The 21,135-nt window shown below is 46.7% G+C and overlaps 1 protein-coding gene across 1 annotated transcript; it reads right to left on the bottom strand.

Annotated features, from left to right (window-relative positions):
• Window positions 1-317: 317 nt before the first annotated feature.
• On the bottom strand, window positions 318-18,157 carry LOC144147248 (3-alpha-hydroxysteroid sulfotransferase-like). Its single transcript, XM_077679330.1, has 2 exons — window positions 18,013-18,157; window positions 318-5,638 (listed from the first exon to the last, which is right to left on the bottom strand). Exons 1-2 carry the CDS (start codon window positions 18,025-18,027, stop codon window positions 4,661-4,663), a joined length of 993 nt encoding a protein of 330 aa, XP_077535456.1. The 5' UTR covers window positions 18,028-18,157; the 3' UTR covers window positions 318-4,660.
• Window positions 18,158-21,135: the final 2,978 nt, after the last annotated feature.

The following is a 21,135-nucleotide window of genomic DNA, read 5'->3' as shown; positions in this document are numbered from 1 at the left end:
CGTTGACTATGATGCGCGCTGTAGTGGAGGGCTCCGCATTAATTTTGATCAACTGGCGTGAAGTCAACTTTATTTCATGAATGAATACAGCAATTGTTAAAAGGAAGGATAGGGGAACAAAAAGCAAAGCTAAGCTGATCAAATCATGCAACGTTCAGAGAAAGATCGAATTTTACTCTGTATCCTAGTCCTAAATAGTCAGTGGCAAGGTTGCCGGGTCCTCGGGGGAAAAGTCGCCAGGAAATTGCCGAAAGTAGCCAAAAAAGTCGCCACCTTAAGTGAATGTTTCAAAATATATCAGAAAAGTCGCCATTTTCAGCAAGGTGATGCTGGTAAGTACTTTTGAATTACCTTTCCCGAAAAATTCCGAGAAGTATAATACCGTATCACAAACTTTATTCGTTTGCTGTGATGCGGGAAAGCGACAGCAGTGGATGTCCACAAAATAGCTATAATATGCAGGACTGAGTAAAACATCCAAAGGATATGAAACCCTTAGAACTGTCCTCCGCTGCTCACCATGTTTTGCCACTTTCGTTGACTCTACATTCCTGTGCTTATTCGTCGTCGTGCACACCATGCAACAAAATCTCAACCTCCCGTAAACTACTCAAGCATCACACTTTAAACAGACGGCGTTCCTTGAAGGCTTTGACGCTATTCATACGACACCAGGTTCCGGGTAGTATAGAAACCAAGCTCAATTCCAATTTGTGCCGGTAAGTAGCGCTGTATACGGTGAGGTGTTTGAGTGACTGATTCGTACCGACCTTTGACAGATCACCGTCGTCTGCCTAAAAACTGTTTGTTCGGTTTATCTCGACGGCTAAAATGCCCTAAAATGTCATATAAGACCGTTGTTTAATAGTGCAGTATCGGAAGCGCCTGGAAATATATCGGCCATGTGAGAAGTCTATTTCAAATGCGTGTGGTGCCCGCTCAACCTAACTTCGCAGCTTTGAATTTTTGTGGATTCAAGACCGACAGAAACAGGTACAGGTCGTCTATCCATTCCGTCGCACTTGTTTGTGTTTTGTAGCTCTACAGGAGGCGGATATTGAGAATGTGAAGGAGATTGAAGGAGCTTTGCGGCCTTTTCTAAATCATTTCGAACACAGTTGTGTGGAACATAGCTGGTCCGTCAACCGGCCGTTTCTTGTTTCCGTGAAAGGACACGTTGTATTCTTCCCTCGTGTACGATGTGGATGGTACAGGGCGGATTATTTCTCGTGGTGTTAGGTTCTCTGGGGCATCATGCCACCTGAGCAACGTGCACGCTCCCAATGATCGCGCATTGCTACATTTTCTCTTAAGATACTTAGCCAGTTCTCCAAGCATTGTCCAGCGGGAGACTTCGATAGAGTCCGTGGCCCAGCCGACCGTACTAGGCCTACCAGTTCTCAATACAGGAGCGCAAAAATCTAACCATTACTGCTTGCGTCGGCTGGCTTTGTAAATGCCGGATTGTCATGTAATGCGCCTTCATTGGCCATACACGAATTTTGGAGGAATTCCCACGCTAGTTTTGGCAAGATTTGCATTTCTTCCGTGATCCTTTCTGGCAACCACAGTTACGTAAAACCAGTCCATTTTCCCGACCACTGCTTTGTTGTCTTACATCTTGGAATAGACACTTGGTCTGCCTGCTGGCCACAATGGGCTCTTTGGAAACTGAACTTCTGTCTTTGAAAGAACCTGAACTTTGTAGCAATTTACGTACAGTACTGTGACTGTGGTTGTTTAAAAACACGCTTTTATTTGCGGCCTGGAAAACTTTCAAGCAGTCAGTTCACGGAATAGCAAGGACTTCTTTGATACATAACTACCATAAACACTGTGAAGAACAGCTGCTCAGCCTTTACCGCCTTTGGCAGTTCGAATGTAGGGCGCTAGGTTTACGCCTCGAATAAATCCCAACTGTTAGGTGTCAGCATCAGCAGTATGATACGTTAAGTTGCATAAGCAGCGTTGTGCAGTACTGTAAGGTACCTCTCTTGCAATGCGAGCATCCTACTCGTCACACTCTCTTTGATAAGCGTCACCGTGCTGCTTCCACGTTTATTGCAGAGAGGTTCTGCAATTGAGTGTTTGTTCAAAATCCAAAGAAAGTATATCAGAATATGAGCAATATCACGACAATTTACTCACGCCACATCAGCAATCGATCTTTCGCAAAACTTTGTGTCCCTTGTTACTCCTTTCGCGAATGCGGACAGGTGGCGCATAAGTGGGCCTGTTACCCTCGGTGAAATCGAAACCACTGTTGATCAGCCCCCAAATACCAAAACGGCAGGTCGCGATGCAATTTCAGGAGGATTCGCAAATTACCTAGGTTTCATGTGCCTTGTTCTTCAAAAATTTTGCATTTTGCCGCACTCTTTATTTTTATTCTCCTCCCAGTACATCACTAGTACGTTCCTTTTTTATTGTGGAGTCCACAAAAAACTGTTCCAGTTGGCGGTTACAGGCCAAACGCGCTATCTAAGAAAACACATCTTTGCGAAAGTTCTCTTCGGCCTACTGCGATTCGCAGCGTCTGTGTTTATAGGCCTATACCAAAAATATTGCTTGCGTTTACGTTCAGTTGTCTATTCTGCCCATTCTTCATGCAGCGCTAGATGTCCCTTCCGTTCCTTACGAACATTTTTTCTTGAACACAGACTGAGAGGTCTGAAGGCATTTGACTGGGTGTGAAAATGGTTCCTTTTTTACCTCCTGGAGCACGTCAACATCGCTTCAGATGCCTTGAATGACGTCCGCCTTTGTTATGACTACTGCTCAACTAAAATTATTAATGACAATGTTCATTAGCCTGCTGCTATGCAACCGGCGGTAAAGCAGGGATATGCTCGACCCTTTGGTTCTTCACCCTTGATTTGGAGCCTCTGCGTTTGTCAGTGCTTCAGTGCTGCAGCGTTCATGGCTTTAATGTTTCGGACAACGAACGTAATGCCTTGGCATATTCAGAGGATCTCGACTTTTTGTGGTGACCAGCATAGTATTGACAATGTTTTTTCCTTGACCAAAAAATCTGGTTGTTTCGCCCTTGATGTTGACTGCACATGAGGTATGCCCTCTTATTTGCCTCAAGGGCGTCCACAGCATCCAGGTAGGCTGGTATTGAATGGACATGTCTGCCGCCGAAGTATCCGGACGTGTACATTAACACATATGTGATGCCCCTGAGATGACTATGCCCCTCAGTGCGCGAAGAGACAATCCGCCGCTGCACTTCCAGTCTTGTTCCACACAACCTATTTTTGTTGAAGCATCGACGCGCAGCCTACTGATGGAGACATAATTACTAACACTTTTGCAGTTTACCCCGTGCACGATTTGCGATGCACAATTTCCACAGCACCTTTACGACGTTTGCGATTTCTCTACCACGGATCCCGTGAGAGACAATAATGTCTTTAGGCCCGCCTGTGCTGGGGACTAAGACTGGCGCAGCTTTATCAGCGGACTAGCTTTTGGCTTTGGTGTTTGGTGGGGAAACAATCCAGATGTTTCCCCAAGTAATATTGTTTTTTTTTTTAGTTTTTTTGCCTCATTTCCCGGCAAAACTTCTGGAGATTCGTGCATGAGGTAGGCTGTTCTGTGAGTTTTACTGGCAAGTTTTCTAGTGGCTATATATGCCACTACCACGGAAAAAGTTTCATCCCGGTATGTACGTCTTTAGGGTGATTTATTTGCCCATGATATAATTGCGAAAGCTCGTAAAATGTACCTTTCTGCGTGAAGAAAAGCAAACTTCTTTCTTCAAGCTACATACTGAAACCTTTCCTGTTGAGACGTGCTTTCTCAGTACCAATATTTCAAGTCTTATTTGAATTGTCGGCGTTTTCATGTCCCGGAAACAAATGAACACTGTTTTATTCACTGCAAATATTCCATACTGCACTGGTATTGTCTTCACACGACACTTCGAAAGAACTTCAACATTACACTACACAGCCTGCGCAACTATGAAGCGCCCTGCGAATATGCACCTTATAATATGTTTTTTTCCTAACAAAAACTGCGCATTTACCAGGCGTGTTGAATCGATGCTATACTCAAAGTTGTGTTTTTGTTAAATGATAAACCCCCAATATGATTTCACACCTCGCCGATATCACGTGCGCCTTCAACGTTCGTCACTGCCTCTGTACGATCAGATAGGTCTGTTTATTACTGTTCTCCTGATTTCAGCTTGCCCATTTCACACTGTTATAAGCACTGCTGTTGGCAAATAATTCACATATATGTCTGCCTATTTACGCTTTTTAACTACTACCTACAACTGAAAAATAAAAATAAAGGATTTGTGGAAGAGCGTGCCGTATGCCCTCTTCAACTACAAAAAAAAGGCCTTGGCTCGATACCCTCAAGTTCGACAACGGTTATGTATTTTTAGGCCTCTGCTCTGATAGGCGTGCGTCAGGATACCGGTTATCAAGAATCTGGTATGCAAACATAATTACAAACCCCTACCGATAGAAAGAACCGTATAATTACCCACCATGGTAGCCTACTAACAGCTGTTGCTGCTATAGGAGGCAGTGGCACTCCGAAAAAAAAATAACTACTCATGTACCAATTGTCTAACAGGGAGTCTTATGCTTGGCTTGTAGTGTAAGAGACTCTCCCATTGTCTTTTTCCCCAGTTTGCAGCTCTTCACAAAGAAACATTGGACAACGACGCTGCCTCTTCCCGTATATCCTTAAACAGATCCATGAACGCAGCCTTGTCCCCTTCGTCACGAATCTTCTTCTCGAGACGCGTCAGTTGATCCGGCGTGAAGTGCTCCTTCCACCCTCCAACTTTGGCTTTCCGCACAAATGAATACTTGATTTCATTTCCCTCATGCCCCTCTTTGCATGACACGCTGTTGATACCCGAAAGCTCATTCCACTCTTCAGCTTCCTTGTTGTGAAAATTAACTACCATGACGTTGCGCATGTAATCAGGCTTAGACCAACCCAGGATGTTTTGCAGCAAGTCCTCGTTTTCTTCTAGGACGCCGATGTATTTGTCACCAAGGAATCGTGCCAGCCTCAGCACAGTACCTCTAGTGTCCTTCTTGAGATTTTCGTAAGTCAGGAAGAAAACGTTCGGCTCATCCCTCAGGGCATAAGCTGCGGCCACGTGGTCGAAATAGCTTCCGTAGCCGAAATCACCCTCGATGAAGGCATCGACGAACTCATCAAAGGTGCCATCCTGAAAGCGCCAGATGCTCACGTTGCTAACCATGTGGTAGAAAGATACGCACACGTCCCACGGGTTGCGAGCTATGAAGACGTATTTCGCCTCCGGGTTCATTGCCTGCCAGCAAAGCGGTTGGTGCGTGTAGTAGAGCCTTACCGGCAACTTAGGTTTCCAGTCTTCGTGTTTCCAGTAGTCCACTGCCCGTGAGTTAGCGTTGAATTCTCCATAGTCCTTAACCGGTTCCTTTCCTTCCTTGAGGATAAGCTGAGTGATATACTGAACCCAGTGAGTGCCACATTTGGGGTGAGATGACTGCAGGATGTCTCCCGCACTTGGCCGGAAGTTGACGCCTGCGCGGAAATATTCCGGGACAATGGAAGGGCATCTTTTTACGCCATCGATAACTTGGTAATAGGGCCGGCGAATTCCTCCAGCCGCGACTTCTTCCTGCAAAATATGGTCAGAAAATTATAAACTTCAGAGACCATTCTTATTGTGCGTTCACTTCGATACTACAGAGTTACCCAAAGATCCTTCATATTCTGATGTCTATTTTTCTCCTCATTTGGTATATCCGGCGAAAATGCTGCCTCCCCTGAATTTTTTATCTTGCCCTAGTTCATACCATGGGCTCAAACTAACCCTAAGTTCCATCCTACGATTGAACCTACCCGCCTCCTGCGGTAGAATAAGTTATATCAACCTTTCCGCTCTATATTATAGCTGCCATCTCAAGCTATACAGTATTTTTGAATAATAACAGGCATATAAAAAAACACGTTTCGTTTAAGTTTGTGTCTTGTGACGGTGCACACATTTTATGTCCGCTGCACCGGCTATAACGTCCTGTCCGGAGCAATTATTGCATGATATTTTCAATCACACGTGATAATTTCGCACACAAATATTTTGAAATCCAACAAAAATAAATTCATATAAACAGTAATATCCCAATTCAGTCAGAACCCCAGAATGATTTCGCTGAGTTAGAGGTGAGAGGGATGGCAGGCGTTTATCTGGGCTGAAATAAACGGCGAGAGCACGGAACCCTTGCACGATATTGCATAATACAGGGCTTCTCATATTGTGCCACAGAATAACTCAAACGTAACTATTGCTGCAATACAGAAAAATTAGAGCCGCCTACTCCTGTCCCGAGCGTTTGCTCCAAGAGCTTTTGTCGGAATTTCTAGATACGGACAAACAGAAGTGAAACTTGATGTTATAGACAGGTACGTTGACCACGGTATATATTGTTGTTTTTCTGACGGGTTCTTAGCACACGTATTTCTCTGCTGTAAAACCTAGGAAAGTCATTTTTTTCCCTGAGCATGATAAACCGGTTGCAATAAAATATCTGCAGTTTTCTGTAATGTAACTGTGGGCTTTGCCGCTTTTTACCACCTATGCTCACTTTACGTGGCGACGAACTGAAAAAGAAAATAAAACCCAGCTCTACCCAGTCTAAAATCTGCTGTAACAGATGTGCTTCCCTTGGGTTGGTTCGAGCGTCAACGGCCGCTCACACGAGAACGAAAGCGCAACCGCCGCGCAATTTATACGGTTCCCGCAAAAGAGTCGGCAACTAAAGGTCAGCACTGGGAGCCTCCCTCTCCTCTCCCTCCCTTGCGAGAATGAGAGGCGCTCGCACCTACGAGACCACTTCGCTTTCTATCGATGACTCTGGGAACCGGTTTCTGTGAAGCTGTCGGTGTGTCTGGGAACCTGCTCATACCCCGCGTGACGGACGACATTCAGCAGACTTGCGAACAGGCTAGACCTTCAACAGCTCCACTGTTAGCTACCACGGAAAGGTTATCTCAGCGTAACCTACTTCTCGCCTTCCCATGCTATACTTAACCGGTCAGCACCATAGACAGCCATTATTCCATAGCACGGGCATGACAAGAACCGGCACAGCAAAAATTATGAGCAATTCCACTTGCCACCAACTAAACTCAGGTGACAGAATTTCGAACAAAAGTAGAAACTCTTCGCTGGCCTTCTTCGGCAATCATCGTGAATAAAGGTAGGGGGCCTTTTGGTCTAGTCCTCGTAGTGTTATATTGTTCCATCCGGGTATCGTTTATTTACCGAACAGCGTCGGCTTTAAGGCGGGGGGAACGCTGGAGTGCCGATTGCAAAAACGCGGAGAGGTCCCAGCTTCTTTCTTCTCTTCCTCGAATGGCCTCATTCTTCTTCTTCAACTTAGTCAAGAGGGCTGGACATAACACTTCCTCGGTCGCAGACGAAGCCCTCTGGTGAGTTACTGAGCAGTACGGAAGTTAAAGCGTTTCGGGGTGCCACGTGCACAACTTGTGTTCTATTGCATGGTATTCTACTTGTGGTTACACGTGACACAGCGTAAGTAACTTCACTCACACGTGTAAGGGCAATAAAAGGCCTGGCGTAATGGGGAAGACGTTTTTCTCACTGCGTCTACGCTGTGAGTCCAGAGCCAAACAAAATCACTTAGGGCGTACGCGAGATCACTGTGGCGGCCCTCGTACCGCTGCTGAAGAGTTCTTGAGAAGCCAATGTGCGTAGGCGCTCTAGTAGACACGACCAGCCACCGTAGGCTCGTCGTGTTGATCGAAAGTGAAGATGGTGTCGAGGCAGCTGCGAGGTTGACGGGTATAGAGAAGAAAAAGCTGTAGCTCGTAGTTTCATGCTTTGCAGGGTTATTCGTCTACGTAAGAAAACACAAAAGTTCTTCCCAATTTTTGTGGTCGGAGGCAACGTACATGGCGAGCCTATTTGTCCGTGTACGGTTCATTCGCTCGGTAAAACCCTTCGTTTAAGGATGGTATGGGTTAGAATGCCGAAATTGCACTTCACAAAGGCGAAGGAGCTCTTCGACGGCGTCGGAGGTGAATTGACGGCTGCGGTCACTTATGATAACTCGAGGCGGTCCATGGCGAAGTAGGATAAATCAAAGCACGGCCCCTACTTATTCCAATATCACTGGCGTCAGCATGAACTTCTGTAGGAGCAGAGGGGTTAAAGTGTTAACGTACAGGTTCTGACGTAGGAGCTTCAGCTGATAAGAGGCGGTGTCGCATTAAGATGTCCACGTAAAGCGAACATTTTTTTTCTTAAGCAGAGATGTGAAGGGGTCGGATGTGCAAGCGAATCCGTGTATGGAGCGGCGGAAATCCAAACAAAGGCATAGAAAACGCCGAAGCACCTTGACAGAACGTGCTTCCTTAAAATCACTTACGGCTTGGATTTTCCGTGGGCCCGGTTTTACGCTGTCTTTATCGACAGAAAGACCCAACAGGAGCGTTTGGCGCTCTCCAAATCGGCACTCAGAAATTAGGACTACGCCAGCCTTTTCCAAGCAGTCAAGGACTGATGCTGTTGTGCTCTATGAATGTCAATCCAACAATAGCGACATCGTCTAAGTAGCACGTGCGTATTTCACACTTAAGTGCAAGCATAATCGTGTCCATGAAGCTTCCAAATGTGTCCAGGGAATCGCCGAGCCCCAAAGGTATTACGTTAGATTCAAATAGTCTATAGGGCGTTACAAAATCTTTTTTTTATCTTTAGGGCCATGTGAATTTGTCGATAGCCTGATCTCAAGTAAACGGAGGAAAAGTTGGAGGCTGAATGGAGGCAGACTATGGCGTCGCCAATCCGGGGCAGCCGGTAAACATCTTTCTTGGTTATAGCATTGAGACGTCGATAATCTACGCAAAATCTCCATGAGCCATCCTTTTTTCACAAGAATGATAGGCGCTGCCCGTAGACTGCAGGATTCTTGAATAACGCCATTTTTTCGCATTTCTCGAACTTGTTCGTTGATTACTTTTCGCTCGTACAGGGTTACGCGGTCAGGTGTTTGGCGAATTGGGCGGGTTCCTCCAGTACGTTTCGAGTGGTGAGTCCCATTAGCAGGAATTGCTGGGCACCTTTGCTGCTGATAAAAATCGATAACACTTGCGTGCTGGGAAAGAACATCAACTAGGGCGCGGCGTTCATACGGTTCAAGTGACTGATTTATGATATCTAGAAACATGGAGGAGTCCATTGGACGAGTGTTAACGTATGGGCCCATCTCGTCAGTTAAGACGGCCATCGAAGTGGATGCATACTCAGTTCCATGGACCGGTTTTGAGACCACCAGATAACACTGCTGGTTTGCTGGAGTAGTTGACTGTTCACAACACTGTAAACGCAAACTAGCCGGAAATGGAGTTTTAATCAAGTAATGTGCCCTGAAAAGTACCTATAGCAAAAAATGTACTCCCTAGGCATGATCTAAATAAGTGGACGAACCTCCACGGTAGTACCGTTGCCCATCCGGGTAGCAAAAGGGAGGATTTAGAACGACTTAACACCATTTGTGAGATGGCGTTCGGTTCCTTGTATACTACCACGTCCACAATAAACGCCCTATCTGAGGTAATCATCTCAAGCGGGCGGTCGCCATGTTAGTCTTCTGTTGTCTCCGTGCACCAGCACTTCAACCGTGGCCTAATGCTAATTAGAACGAGTGAGCAGGACGCGACGGTTGCACGCAGCTACAAAACCAATACCGTACGTATACCCGTATAGATGCTTCAACCAGCGCGATCACAGGCAGAGAGCGCGGCCGTGTTGTCTCAATCTGTTTATTTTGGCGATAGGTGGTGTCAAACTCTGCTGCTAACGAAGAGGCAGTTCTCGCCGTTGCAAACAATTGCAACGTTCATCTGCTTCGCTTGCTTGCGCATACATAGACGATTTAAATTCCCGTGCCAGCGCGCCAACGCACCCGACTGCAGCGACTCAACTTGCCCTGGCGGCACGGCTGGCTGCCCGGATGTATACAACCTCTGCCTCTGTGCTATCAACGCAGCGCGGCCGGTGACTCGGCGCGGCCGGAGCTTCAAGCCTCGCCTTGGGCCGTCGGTTTTTCTTATTTGTGAAAGACTAGTAGTGCCATTTGGTGGAAAGATTTTCATGTGCCCCTGTCACACGAGGAACGGCCGCAAACAGCATTTGGATACGGCGACAGGTGTGGACAGCTCGCTGGTAAGTGGTCTTTCATCAGTCGATGCGTTTGTCAAACGTTTGGATAGGGTTAACAGCGAAGTACCCGGGTACCCGTGCCGCTCACCGCTCGTACGCGCACGGGCAAAGAAAAAAGCGCACACTCGTATTATTTTACTTGTTTGTGGGTTTTGGGGTATGCGTTCGCATTCTTTTGTAGGCTGGTTTGTAACAGGGCATTCGAGGTAAAATCGTTTGTCGCGCGCGGCGTCGTTTCAAAGCAACGTGACGGTTACTTCGTGCTGGCGAGAATCAGCGCAGTCAGACGGAAGCGGTAAGGAAGGTAGAGAGGTCGGGGAAGAGGGCGCTAATATATAAAAGAAAGCGTAATGCAAGACGAGAAATATAACACAACCCGCCTGCATTTCTCCGAACTTCAGGACAGAGCCGCACACGGGTACGTTGTCACAAACTCGAGCGTACGACGTCTAATAGTACCGTATTTTTTTTTTTTTTTCATTTTTCAACGTGGCCTGAGCCACTTATCTTCTCATTGCCGCGCATGCAGACCTGATTGTGTCCCTGTGTTTGAGCGCACAGCCATCCTTTTGCGACATAAGAACCAGCAAACGCGAGAAATTGTAGAAGCCAGCCACATCAGAAAAGCTGGTTCCGAATGTGTCAGTCATCCCTCTATCGCCCTGCTTAATCGAGAAGTCGCATATTTAGACGCACATTGAGCGCTATTTCGGTGCTTCTGGGAATGCGTGTTGGGGGTGGGAGGGGGGTCTTAATCCATGTATGATGCGGTTATCTTTGCTGATTTTTCTCCTTTCGTGCGCCTCAAAGTTCGTTTTGTGGTTTTGTTGTTACGGTTTTTTAGTATTTTCGGCTGAGTGCGCCAAGAACTGTGACGCATTGGGGGCGCGGCAATCGCTTGGGCATATAAAGCTTTGAATCGTGCAATAATAAACTAGTTGGGAGTGTGCGCTTGTGCCGTCTTCATGTGTTCTTGTCCTCGTTAATTTGCGCGCAGTTTATTTTTCACAATGCATAATTACCAACTCGCCGAACTCGCAACCCTTTTACAGATCCTATACTCCGTAAAAATGAGTTGCCTGTCCGTTTAGGTACGGCAAAATCTCGCGCAGCGCATCATTCTGCCAGGGGGCCATATCCTAATGTCAATGCACACACTATGAAAGCAGCTTGCACTTAATGCGTCACATTGTCTGCTGATAAGCATTTTAGATTCGCCCCTCTCATCATCATTCACTTCGTGGAGATGGCGGGATTTTCTTTCATAGCTTGTTGTCACTGCAGTAATTAATAGCAGAATCAGTCCTACAAATCACAGAAACGGTTCGTTTCACGTTACACACTAACACACTTTGCACCACACGGAGGAACAATCGGTTGCAGTGCTGAGGCATAAGGGTAACTTGTTGTTAAAGGGTCATTGAAGACAACCAGCAAGTTGATTTCAAACGGAAGTCGGACCTCCGCATAGCCATTTCAGCATTGATTTAGTGCCAAGATGCCTTAAGTGCTGAGAAATCGCTGTTCAACTGCTCATCAAGCGTGACGCAAACACGACTGCAGTCGCTGTTTGCATTAGAATAAACTGGAAGCAAGTGAAGCAGCGGTGATTAATAGCAGTATACAAGCAACTGAATACAACATTACCACGTACCAAGCAGTTGGTCAGTTTCGGTCAAATCGATCATGCTTCCCCAAACTCCCCTGTCATTTGCCGTTCGAGACCACTAAGTAAAATGTTTCTCCATTGGACCTGTGATCAGTATTTACGCTTCACTGAAGAAGAACATTGGCCTTTTGAGGCCTCGGAAGTTTTGGCGTCGAACAATTTTCTCATGCGTAGCTCGCATGCTCCCTTGGAAAGCGGTACTGCCACCCCAAGTATGGACGAGTAGCACCATCCAGCGGCAGCCAAGAAAGAAGTGCGCGTCAGGCCACTTAAGCCCTTCCGGTGAAAACGTGTTTTTGCTAGTTTCAACCTTATTTAAAAAAAAATGCCAGGTGTAAGAGGGGTATAATTGTGTTCCCCGTGAGCTAATCTATCAACCTAGAGAGACTTGCATTTTAACTTCACTGTCATTTAAAGTTGTGCTCGAGTATATTGTGCGGAAGTAATATCTTTTTTATTGCTGCAAAAGCCACGATGGTTATTGTACTGGCACTTGGTTTTATGAAGCCTTTGCATTCCTAATTTAAGTACTGAAATTCGCAGGGAACATGGCATAACAATTTTATTACTGTGCCGAATTATTAAGTTCGTTTAACCATAGTGTCTGTTTTGAATTTTACATGTGGGGCATTTTTTTTTTTTGCTTTTTCAGGTAGATGTTCCTTTGACTTCCTGCCTGCATTCCGCGAAAGGGGAAATTAGCCTCCGCATCGATGGGAGGAGTGTCTTGACTGCATCATCTTTACTGGGAGGACTGTGTAGTCTGTTTGCATCGTTCTGGGTTTTCAACATTCAATATCCCAAGAAGGCACACAGAGCTCTAACGTTTGTGGAACATGCCTTTTTGGACCTTGCCAGCACCAAACCACGTGTGAAGGATTTAGAACTAATTAACTTTTATCGCATCAATATCCCTCACCAATATTTTATTTGTTTTCAATCTTGTAATCATTGGATAGTAGTTTAAAGAATTTCGTATTATGTTTCTGACGTTTTCTTTTTTTTTTACTGAACAGGGGATATTTGATGGACCCTTCTGTATGCTGATAATACAGCTATCTTTTAGTGAAGCAATAATATTAACCAACTAATATAACTTGAAACAATTATCTAAATAATGTTGGCAACTGGTGCCAAATGAATCAACTCAAAATTATCGGAAAAACACGAATTACATGGCTTTTTCTTCTCACTCTGAAGAAGCTGTCGCGATACCACCCATTCTGTTCTATATCCTTGCAATTAACTCCTCAGACTGGGTCACTTTTCTTGGCGCATTTGTGTCTTTATCAAAACGCACTGGTATTTTCCGCAGCATATTTCTCGTTCTTTATATTACTCATTTATCCATTGCCATCTCGTTGCTGTCTGTCTCCTACATCATTTAACTCTTGTGCCTTTACCATCTACAAAATGCTCGTTACCACCAATTGAAAAAAAATTTTGTTGTTGTAAACCACTGCAACCATTTTTTTCACTTTGTGTACTGAGTACTGATGCGTACTGATAAGTACTCACGCGTTCTCAATCCTCTAGTATTATATAATGATGTCACCTACAATGCTGTTGTGTTTGTGCCTATATGTTTTTCGCGTATTTCCAGTTCTTGTAGTAATATTGTATCTACAGTTTGTTCAACTAGCACACAGGTCGCTCATTTCACCACCAACTGAAATTTTTTTGTTGTTGTAAACCACTGCAACCATTTTTGTCACTTTGTGTACTGAGTGCTGATGCGTTCTGATAAGTTCTGATAAGTACTGGCGCGTTCTTGATCCGCTATTATTATATAATGATTTCACTTACCATGTGGTTGTGTTTGCGCCTATCTTTGTTTTTCGCGTATTTCCAGTTCTTGTAGTAATATTAATTCTACGGTTTGTTCAACTAGCATTCTATTGCTGTCTTCCATTCCTAACTGGCGTGTTTTTAGCAATTTACCATTTTTGCTTTCTTATAGGAGGTCGCCCTAAGTTTTTATTTCGGAGCCTCCTTGTGTACACCATGTACCATGTAAACTTGTATGCGAAAGTTCGTTTGAAATAAACCTGAAACCGAGCAAAACCGTGTGAAATCAGTACTCCCGCAGGGAACTAGAAACTCTCCCTTATGGCCTTGGAAAAACTCCTTTCGGAAGGCCTACAAAACCGCCCCAACTTTGCAAAACTCCATTCAAAAGGAATATATGCTTCCCTTGAACCTCCTAAAAACTCCCCTCGCGAGGCCTACAAAACGTAAAACTCCATGCAAAAGAAGTAAATGCTTCCCTTGAACCTCCTCAAAACGCCCCTAAAATAACATAAGTACTTCCCAAGGGAGCCATAATAAGCTCCTATTCAACCGCCTAAAAAGTCCATAAACATCACTTAAAAACGCCTTGAGGAAGTAAAGAATACTCCATTTTGATCTCCTTAAATTCTCCCTAACATTTCTTAACACTCCCTAACTACCTCCTTTCTATCACCTAAAAACACCCTGTTTTGAGGAGGTAAACCAAACCTCCCTGTTCCATGTAGTAAAAAAAACTCCTACAAGGAGGATCACTAGAGGACAGGCGAAAAAGAACCTCTAGGGAGTATATGGGTGGAAAAAAAGTTTAGAGTGAAATGAGACTGACCCTGAACAACTGAAATGGCGGCACGGGGAACTATGACGTTCTTCTTGGCACAATTCTGGGGTGCAGGCTCTACTACAGCGTCGAAATCATGTAGCGGGAATACCGCCCATGCAACTCTAACACATACGGGGCACCGGGTGGGAATTATTGTGTCCTCTAAAATGCAAAAACAAGTTCGCTCTGATGGCAAGCAGTGTCTTCAAAAGTGCAGATAAAGCAGCCGTATCAATAAAAACTTCTCCATTTTTACAGTCACCTTTCACACCACAATGCTACAATCCCGAGTATCACGTCGGTTGAACATGGGAGTTCCCCTACCTCTTCCCTGAAGTACTTACCTCCGAAGCAAAGATTCTCCGAGCAGACTCCTAGTGGGCGCAGCGACTCACCCCCGACATCACGAAATGTAGCCACCTTTTCTTAACTAAAGATCACCTTACAGGCCCGAGTCTGTTTTAAAATCAATGCTCATCAAAAAAGCTGTAGCACCTGCGTCAACTGAAGCCATTGTTCCAGCACCATCAACCACAATTTCAACGTGGCTTTTTAGCATGACTACGGGGGAATGCAATTCTGTTGCAGGCGTTGTTTGCCCTGCGACCTCGCCTCCATTGGTCGCACAATCTAGTTTTTCGGCGGCGGTGACCTATGCCCAGGCGAATGCGAACGTTGCTGGCGGAAGGTAGGCGGTGTAACAATGTGATCTGTAGCTGGTGAATCGCGACGTGTCGGCGATTGTCCTCCGAATTCGATTGATTTGGGCAAACTTTATTAGTGCCTGCAGTACACGCGTGCGCGCGCGTAGACTGAGCCTACGTCGCCCTCTGGGCAGGCGCTCGGCGTAGATCCCTGTTCGCCGGCACCGGTTCGCGGGGCCGCTGCCTTGCCAGTGCCTCGAGGGCCTGCTAGACGGCCCAAAGTTCTTCTTCTTGATTGTCAATCTTCATCGTGGCTTCCAGTCACGGCAGTATGCTTCCAGACCTTGCTTCGTTGGGATTATTGGTACAGTCCCTCAGCATGTACGTGAATGTTGCCGGCTCCTGGCGGAACGCCGCACACTTGTCGCTCCGGAAAATGAGCTCGTCGGGCAGTAGTCACCGTAACAAGAGTTGCCTGCCTCAGAGCGGTAGAACACTCGCGGTGGCTCGTACCTTGTTCCTTGGCGTCGACGACGGCACTGACGGAATATGTAACCTGTGACGCCACATTTCTAGCAAACAGGGCATTCGCATTCACGGCCAGTGGTGTATTCGTCATACGAGTCATGGAAACGTGGGATAATTAGATCGTTGGGGACGGCGACGGAAATTCTCGGGGCAATATCCAGCTGACTCACGGTCAAAAAAACGCCGAATACTCTCACTTCTGGTGGCAGTGTTCCGGTCATTGAAGCCAGCGTTAGAGGTCTGGAGAGGGTTCACCTGCACCTCTTGTATAAAGTGGTCTTCACGCGTATTCCCGCCGTCGACATTGTCCCAATATGTCTGGTTCTTCGCGCACAATGCGCAGGATACTGTCAGCCAAGTCAGGCGGTGCGTTGTGCATGGTCAACACTTGCCACAGTGATAACATTGGTCAAGCGCCCGAATATAGACGTAATGCGGCAGGTTTCAAACGCCTTAAAGGTACGACAGTGCTGAATTGCGTCCGTTGCGGACTCCAGTTTTGTCCTGCTTATCAGAAAGTGGTAGATGTATTCGGCTATTCCTTTTAAGAGATGGCCGACCTTGTCTTCCTCCGACATCAGTGGGTTGACGACTCGACACAGCTTTAGTACTTCGTCTACATATGTGGTGCATGTCTGGCCAGGAATTTGAGCCCGTTGAAGCAGTGTCTGCTCTGCTTCCTCTTTTTTTGCGACAGCGTGGCCGAAGCGGCCTGATATCTCTTCTACAAAGCGGCCACAAGTCACAAACATGTCTTCGTGGTTTTCACGTGAGCGCTGTTCCATTCAAGGAAAACACGACGATCGTGAGCAGAGCAGAGGCGTCCCAGCGGTTGTATCGACTCACCCGCTTGATGTGTGTCAGCAACTTCTGAGCGTCTTCTTCAGCGTTCGCTGAGAAGGTTCGTGGTTCTCGTTGGGAAAGTCAGTTGACCATTGGTGCCGTTTGCGACTGGTGACCATCCCACCGCGGAGGCATAGTACGGAGGGCCAGTGGCAGGACCGCGAGACGTTGTCTTAGGCGCAAGTCTTGTGGTTTCGTTGTTGCGCACCCCGCACCCGCACCAATCTGTTACGTCGGGTAATCGTTTATTTTCCGGACAGCAGTCGCCTCTGAGGCGGAGGGAAAGCTGCAGCGCAGGGCGCCAAAACGCGGCGAGGTCCCAGCATCTTTCTTCTCTTCCTCGAACGGCCTCGTTTTTCTTCGTCGTCAGTTTAGTCAAGAGGGCTGGATGCAACACTGTATACTCGTGTGGACGACTTATGTAGCCTCGGGAAGCCGATTGAAATTAGACACACGCGACGTTTCCACGTGCCAGCCGCCCGGAAGTAAGGAGACGCGTGGGACGTACCTGCCACCGCGGAAGAGTGCAGGAAAAGAAAACCAGGCACGCAAGCGCTTCGAACGACGACGACGAGAGGGCGACGCCAGGGTAGACATGGCCGACGCCGGGCGGACAGCGTCAGAAGTTTGAGAAACTCTTCCGGTGAAGCAAGTGCGCACTCAAGTAAACGCTGCCAAGCATGCAACCACACCAAGAAAAGCACACACACGAACGGCTTGCTTCGCCTTCCAAATATACTGTAGCCTTGGGAGTTTTTGCTTACGTAAACAAAAACTCCACGGAGCTGTAGCAACAAACAGCTTCGCTGCAAAAATATGACACGCGTTCTCATAAGTATTATACAGCACGTCATACATAAACAAGTGGCCATATGACCGCGTGCAAGGTGTTGTCGGTATTGACCTTGGCTTTGGCTGCAAACCTGTAAAGCCATAGTGTGAAGCAAATCGAGCCCTGCCGTTGCATCACCGACGGGGAAATCTAACAATTTTCAACTGGTAACGCCACCACGAATTGGAAAACCGCTCTCGTGAAATTTGGCGCTTCCTTGGCGCATTGCTCCAAAGGAAAATAATGGACAAATTCCTCGATTTGGAGGACTATGGGACAGTTGCTGCATTCAATATACGCACTCAACCTTGTACACCTTAATTATGAGCTGATGCCAGAGATCACTCGCTGTGTTCTGCTGAACATGCCTATATTTTGGTCGATTTATATAAATGCCCCGTAAATGTCGAACGCCACAAAGGCCCAATGAAACCGTTCAAAAAAAAACGGACACAAGTTCACTCGGACTGAAATGGCTACACTGGGGGTCAAATAAGCAATTGCGATTAATAAAATGTGCAGCTGTTACAACCCTAAAGGTTGATCTAGCGCCTTCCTCTATTTTACCGTTATCAGTACTAGCGCATTCAAACAATGATTTCTCCCGTAGACCAAATATTTGTTCACGATTTGTAAATCTTCAGGGAACAACGCAAACCGTCTCTCAATCCCACTTACCCATGCAGCAGCCATCAGGAACCGATGCTCCACTCTGCAAATAGCAGGATCTGATGCTCCTCCACGTTGCCGATGTGCGGTCACAACACGGCAGCCCAGGACCTCCTATCAAGCGCTACCGACACATACGCCGACGGCGTCGAATTCATTCTTCCGATAAACGTTATCAGTACGCATTGACCCATAACGCGGCAGCCCAGGACCTTCTATCTAGCACTACCGACACATACGACACATAAGCGACACATAAGCGTTATCACGACGTATTGACCGAAATCTTGTTGGTCCTGATCGCTGGGAATGCCGCGGAACTATTACCGAGGAGTATTCACTGACGTCATCGCTCACATCGCGCCTCCTTGGTAGTGTCGTCACCCATTATTGTGCGGCTGATCTCGCGGTGTAGCTTGTTTTGATCGAGGCCTAAATGAGAACGGTTCTTCGAGCAGTCGTCGCACAGCAGGGCCAACCCACCGTGCATTTATGCACGGTTTATGCAGCGGCAGGGGCTCTGAAAGGACAGGGGGGGGGGGGGGTCTCTGTTGTCAAAAATTGTAGGCTCAGCCTCCCCCCCCCCCCCCCCCCCCCCCGCAGTCGGTGTTAATACGATTACACCAATAATGGCTTCCAAAAGAAAAATAATCGGACTGCAGTGGTACATAGCGGGAGGCTCAAACGACTCAATCAATCTTCCAGAACTCACGCCCCATCTGTAAAGTATAATTTTTTACATTGCCAATCGCCGTGTTTCTTTTGTTCTTGTAAGTTGTTACCGACACCTTACTGTCGTCGAAGTTTTGACCTTTTTGTAAAAGGGAGTAAAAAATTCTCCTCTCATAACTTCATTCACAATGTCGATTGTATAGCGCACGAGGTACTTTTAACTCCATTTGGGTGCCAGTTAGTGGGGTAATATTGCTCTTCCCTAATTAAACAAATAACGCCCTTAACAAAGGGGTCCACTGGGCAAGTTGGTCATTCCGGACAACAGTGCGAATAAAGACGCGGACGAAGGGAATGGACAGGACAAGCGCTGACTCACACCTAGTTTATTCACAGGATTCGTGCGGAAAATAAACGTTTTCAACAGAAGAGCAAAAGAGAGCCGTCCTGTTCGTTCCCTTAATCCACGTCTTTTTTCGCGCTGTTGTCCAGAATAACACCCTTTATTATCACATTATGTAGGACCATTGAAGCGGATAAAAAACTCTTGCTTCAATAAAACACTTTCAATAAAGTTTCAGCTCAAAGAGCCAAGACAGTCCTCTGCGAAGAGAGAGAGAGATAGAGAGAGAGAATGGTTTTATTGTCGGATGTGTCGTGAATTTCTTAGTAGGGAAAGAGCGACGCGGAGGGAGGGAATGAGCGGAAAGATGTCTACGGTTCAAGGTTACGTCGCGGTTTGGGCAACTCTCGTAAGGTCACTAATCAGTTGGATTGGTAGAGATCATTTCAAAGTTCATGGTTCCAAGAAGATCGTACAGTAGTTCGTAAGTTTCGTGAAGAGACAGGTGCGCATGAATGGTCATGACAGCAGTCTGTCATCACACCAGGTTGCATACACCATTCGTCATTCACGAATGGTGTATGCAGCAGGGGTACCGAGTTCGAATAGCTGCTCGCGATCAATCGTGAAGTGCGTGCAGTCTCATATCAAAATTGTATAGATTATTGATGCACGTATTATCGCAATATATGCAGCGCTGTATGTTCGAGCTGGCTCTGCGGGCACATTTGTGTACTACACAAGTGGTTAGTGCCATGTTGGCATGCATGTCATTAGCCATTACCTCCCCCGATCGTGTGAGGGTCTCGAGTGGGCCCGGTGCACCCACTGGGTGTGGCATCTTGCAGCCTCTTCCGTATCTCTGCCTTGAATTTCCTCAGGCAAAGTCGCCAGTCTGACCGTGGCGGGTGTTGCAGTGCACGGGAAACGGATGATGGTGTGTCAAGCCTCCCCGGGTGGCGGTATAAGCCATATGGTTTCCTTGCAACCCAGGCATGTATACCGGGGACCAGACGATGCGGATGGCGATGCCCTTAAGTTTAAGGTATACTCGTGGCCGTATAAGTAGGGAAAAATGTTCTCTTCAGTTTGCTTGTTTTTTTTAAGGATGTTGTGAGCGCCCGTAATGATGCGAGATTTCCGGGCTGAGAGAGTCGCAATGGTGGCGGGAGGAGTGGACAGCGCCCAAGACGCCCATGATATTTGTTTGAGAGCTGCCGGGAACCGTTTAGAAAGGGGCCGTCCGAAGATGTCCATACGATCGCAGCCTCAGTGCCGCGCACGGCGGTGTCCTTGAAGATGTCGACTTCGTTCTCCATCTTGTCGTTCTTGATGACGCGAAAGTGTAACTCGCGTGCTGTCGCCTGCCGCAGAGGTACAGGACGGAGCCGCCGGATGCTAATCGTTGGCCGCTCCCAGGGTGGAAGGGACAACGGGTAGCCTGTAAGGTCAAATGCGCATGCTCGTGTTGGCCCATGAGCCTAAAGCCTTGCCTTGTGGGGACTGCTCAGGATGCCCCTGAAGACGTAACTTGGTCTCTCCGATGAGGGTATCAAGGGAGGAAAGGGGTACAATTTGGTGAAGAATGTTTGAGGGGGTGATTTGAGAAAAACCACTCATTCTGAGGAGAAGGGGCCAATTTAATATACTGGGCGTCCAAGCTATCATGCACCAAGATTTAAAAAAAGACAACCAAGTGCATAATGTTTGCAGTATTGTGGTGAAGTGGACAGTAATTTTTGTCGTTAATGAGACTTCATTAATTCGTTGTAGTTAATTTTCTAACCCGAGAACTGCCCTCATAATCATTAAAACGTCAAGAGGCACTTGTGCGTACCCACGAGAGGCATCTAACTGCAGTATTTTGATCGACGAACTAATGGCGGGCTATTATTCTGACATAAAGAAACTCCGCGAAATATAAAAAATACCACGTATTTTTACCACGTAAATATAAAAATACCAAAAATACCCCCCCCCCCCCCTGGCTTCATAAAGAGGCGCCCTCAGATAAGCTGGTTGAAAGCAACTGCTTCGCCTGTCACCCGACCGAAGAGACAGCGCATCACCTTGATGGCATGGGAAGAAGGAGCAGCAACAGCATGTTTTGCCGGGCG

Source organism: Haemaphysalis longicornis, unplaced genomic scaffold, assembly GCF_048455015.1.
Source record: "Haemaphysalis longicornis isolate Haplotype H1 unplaced genomic scaffold, Haemaphysalis longicornis Haplotype H1 scaffold_7, whole genome shotgun sequence".
NCBI lineage: Eukaryota > Metazoa > Arthropoda > Arachnida > Ixodida > Ixodidae > Haemaphysalis > Haemaphysalis longicornis.
This window is presented reverse-complemented; position numbering and strand designations above follow the sequence as displayed.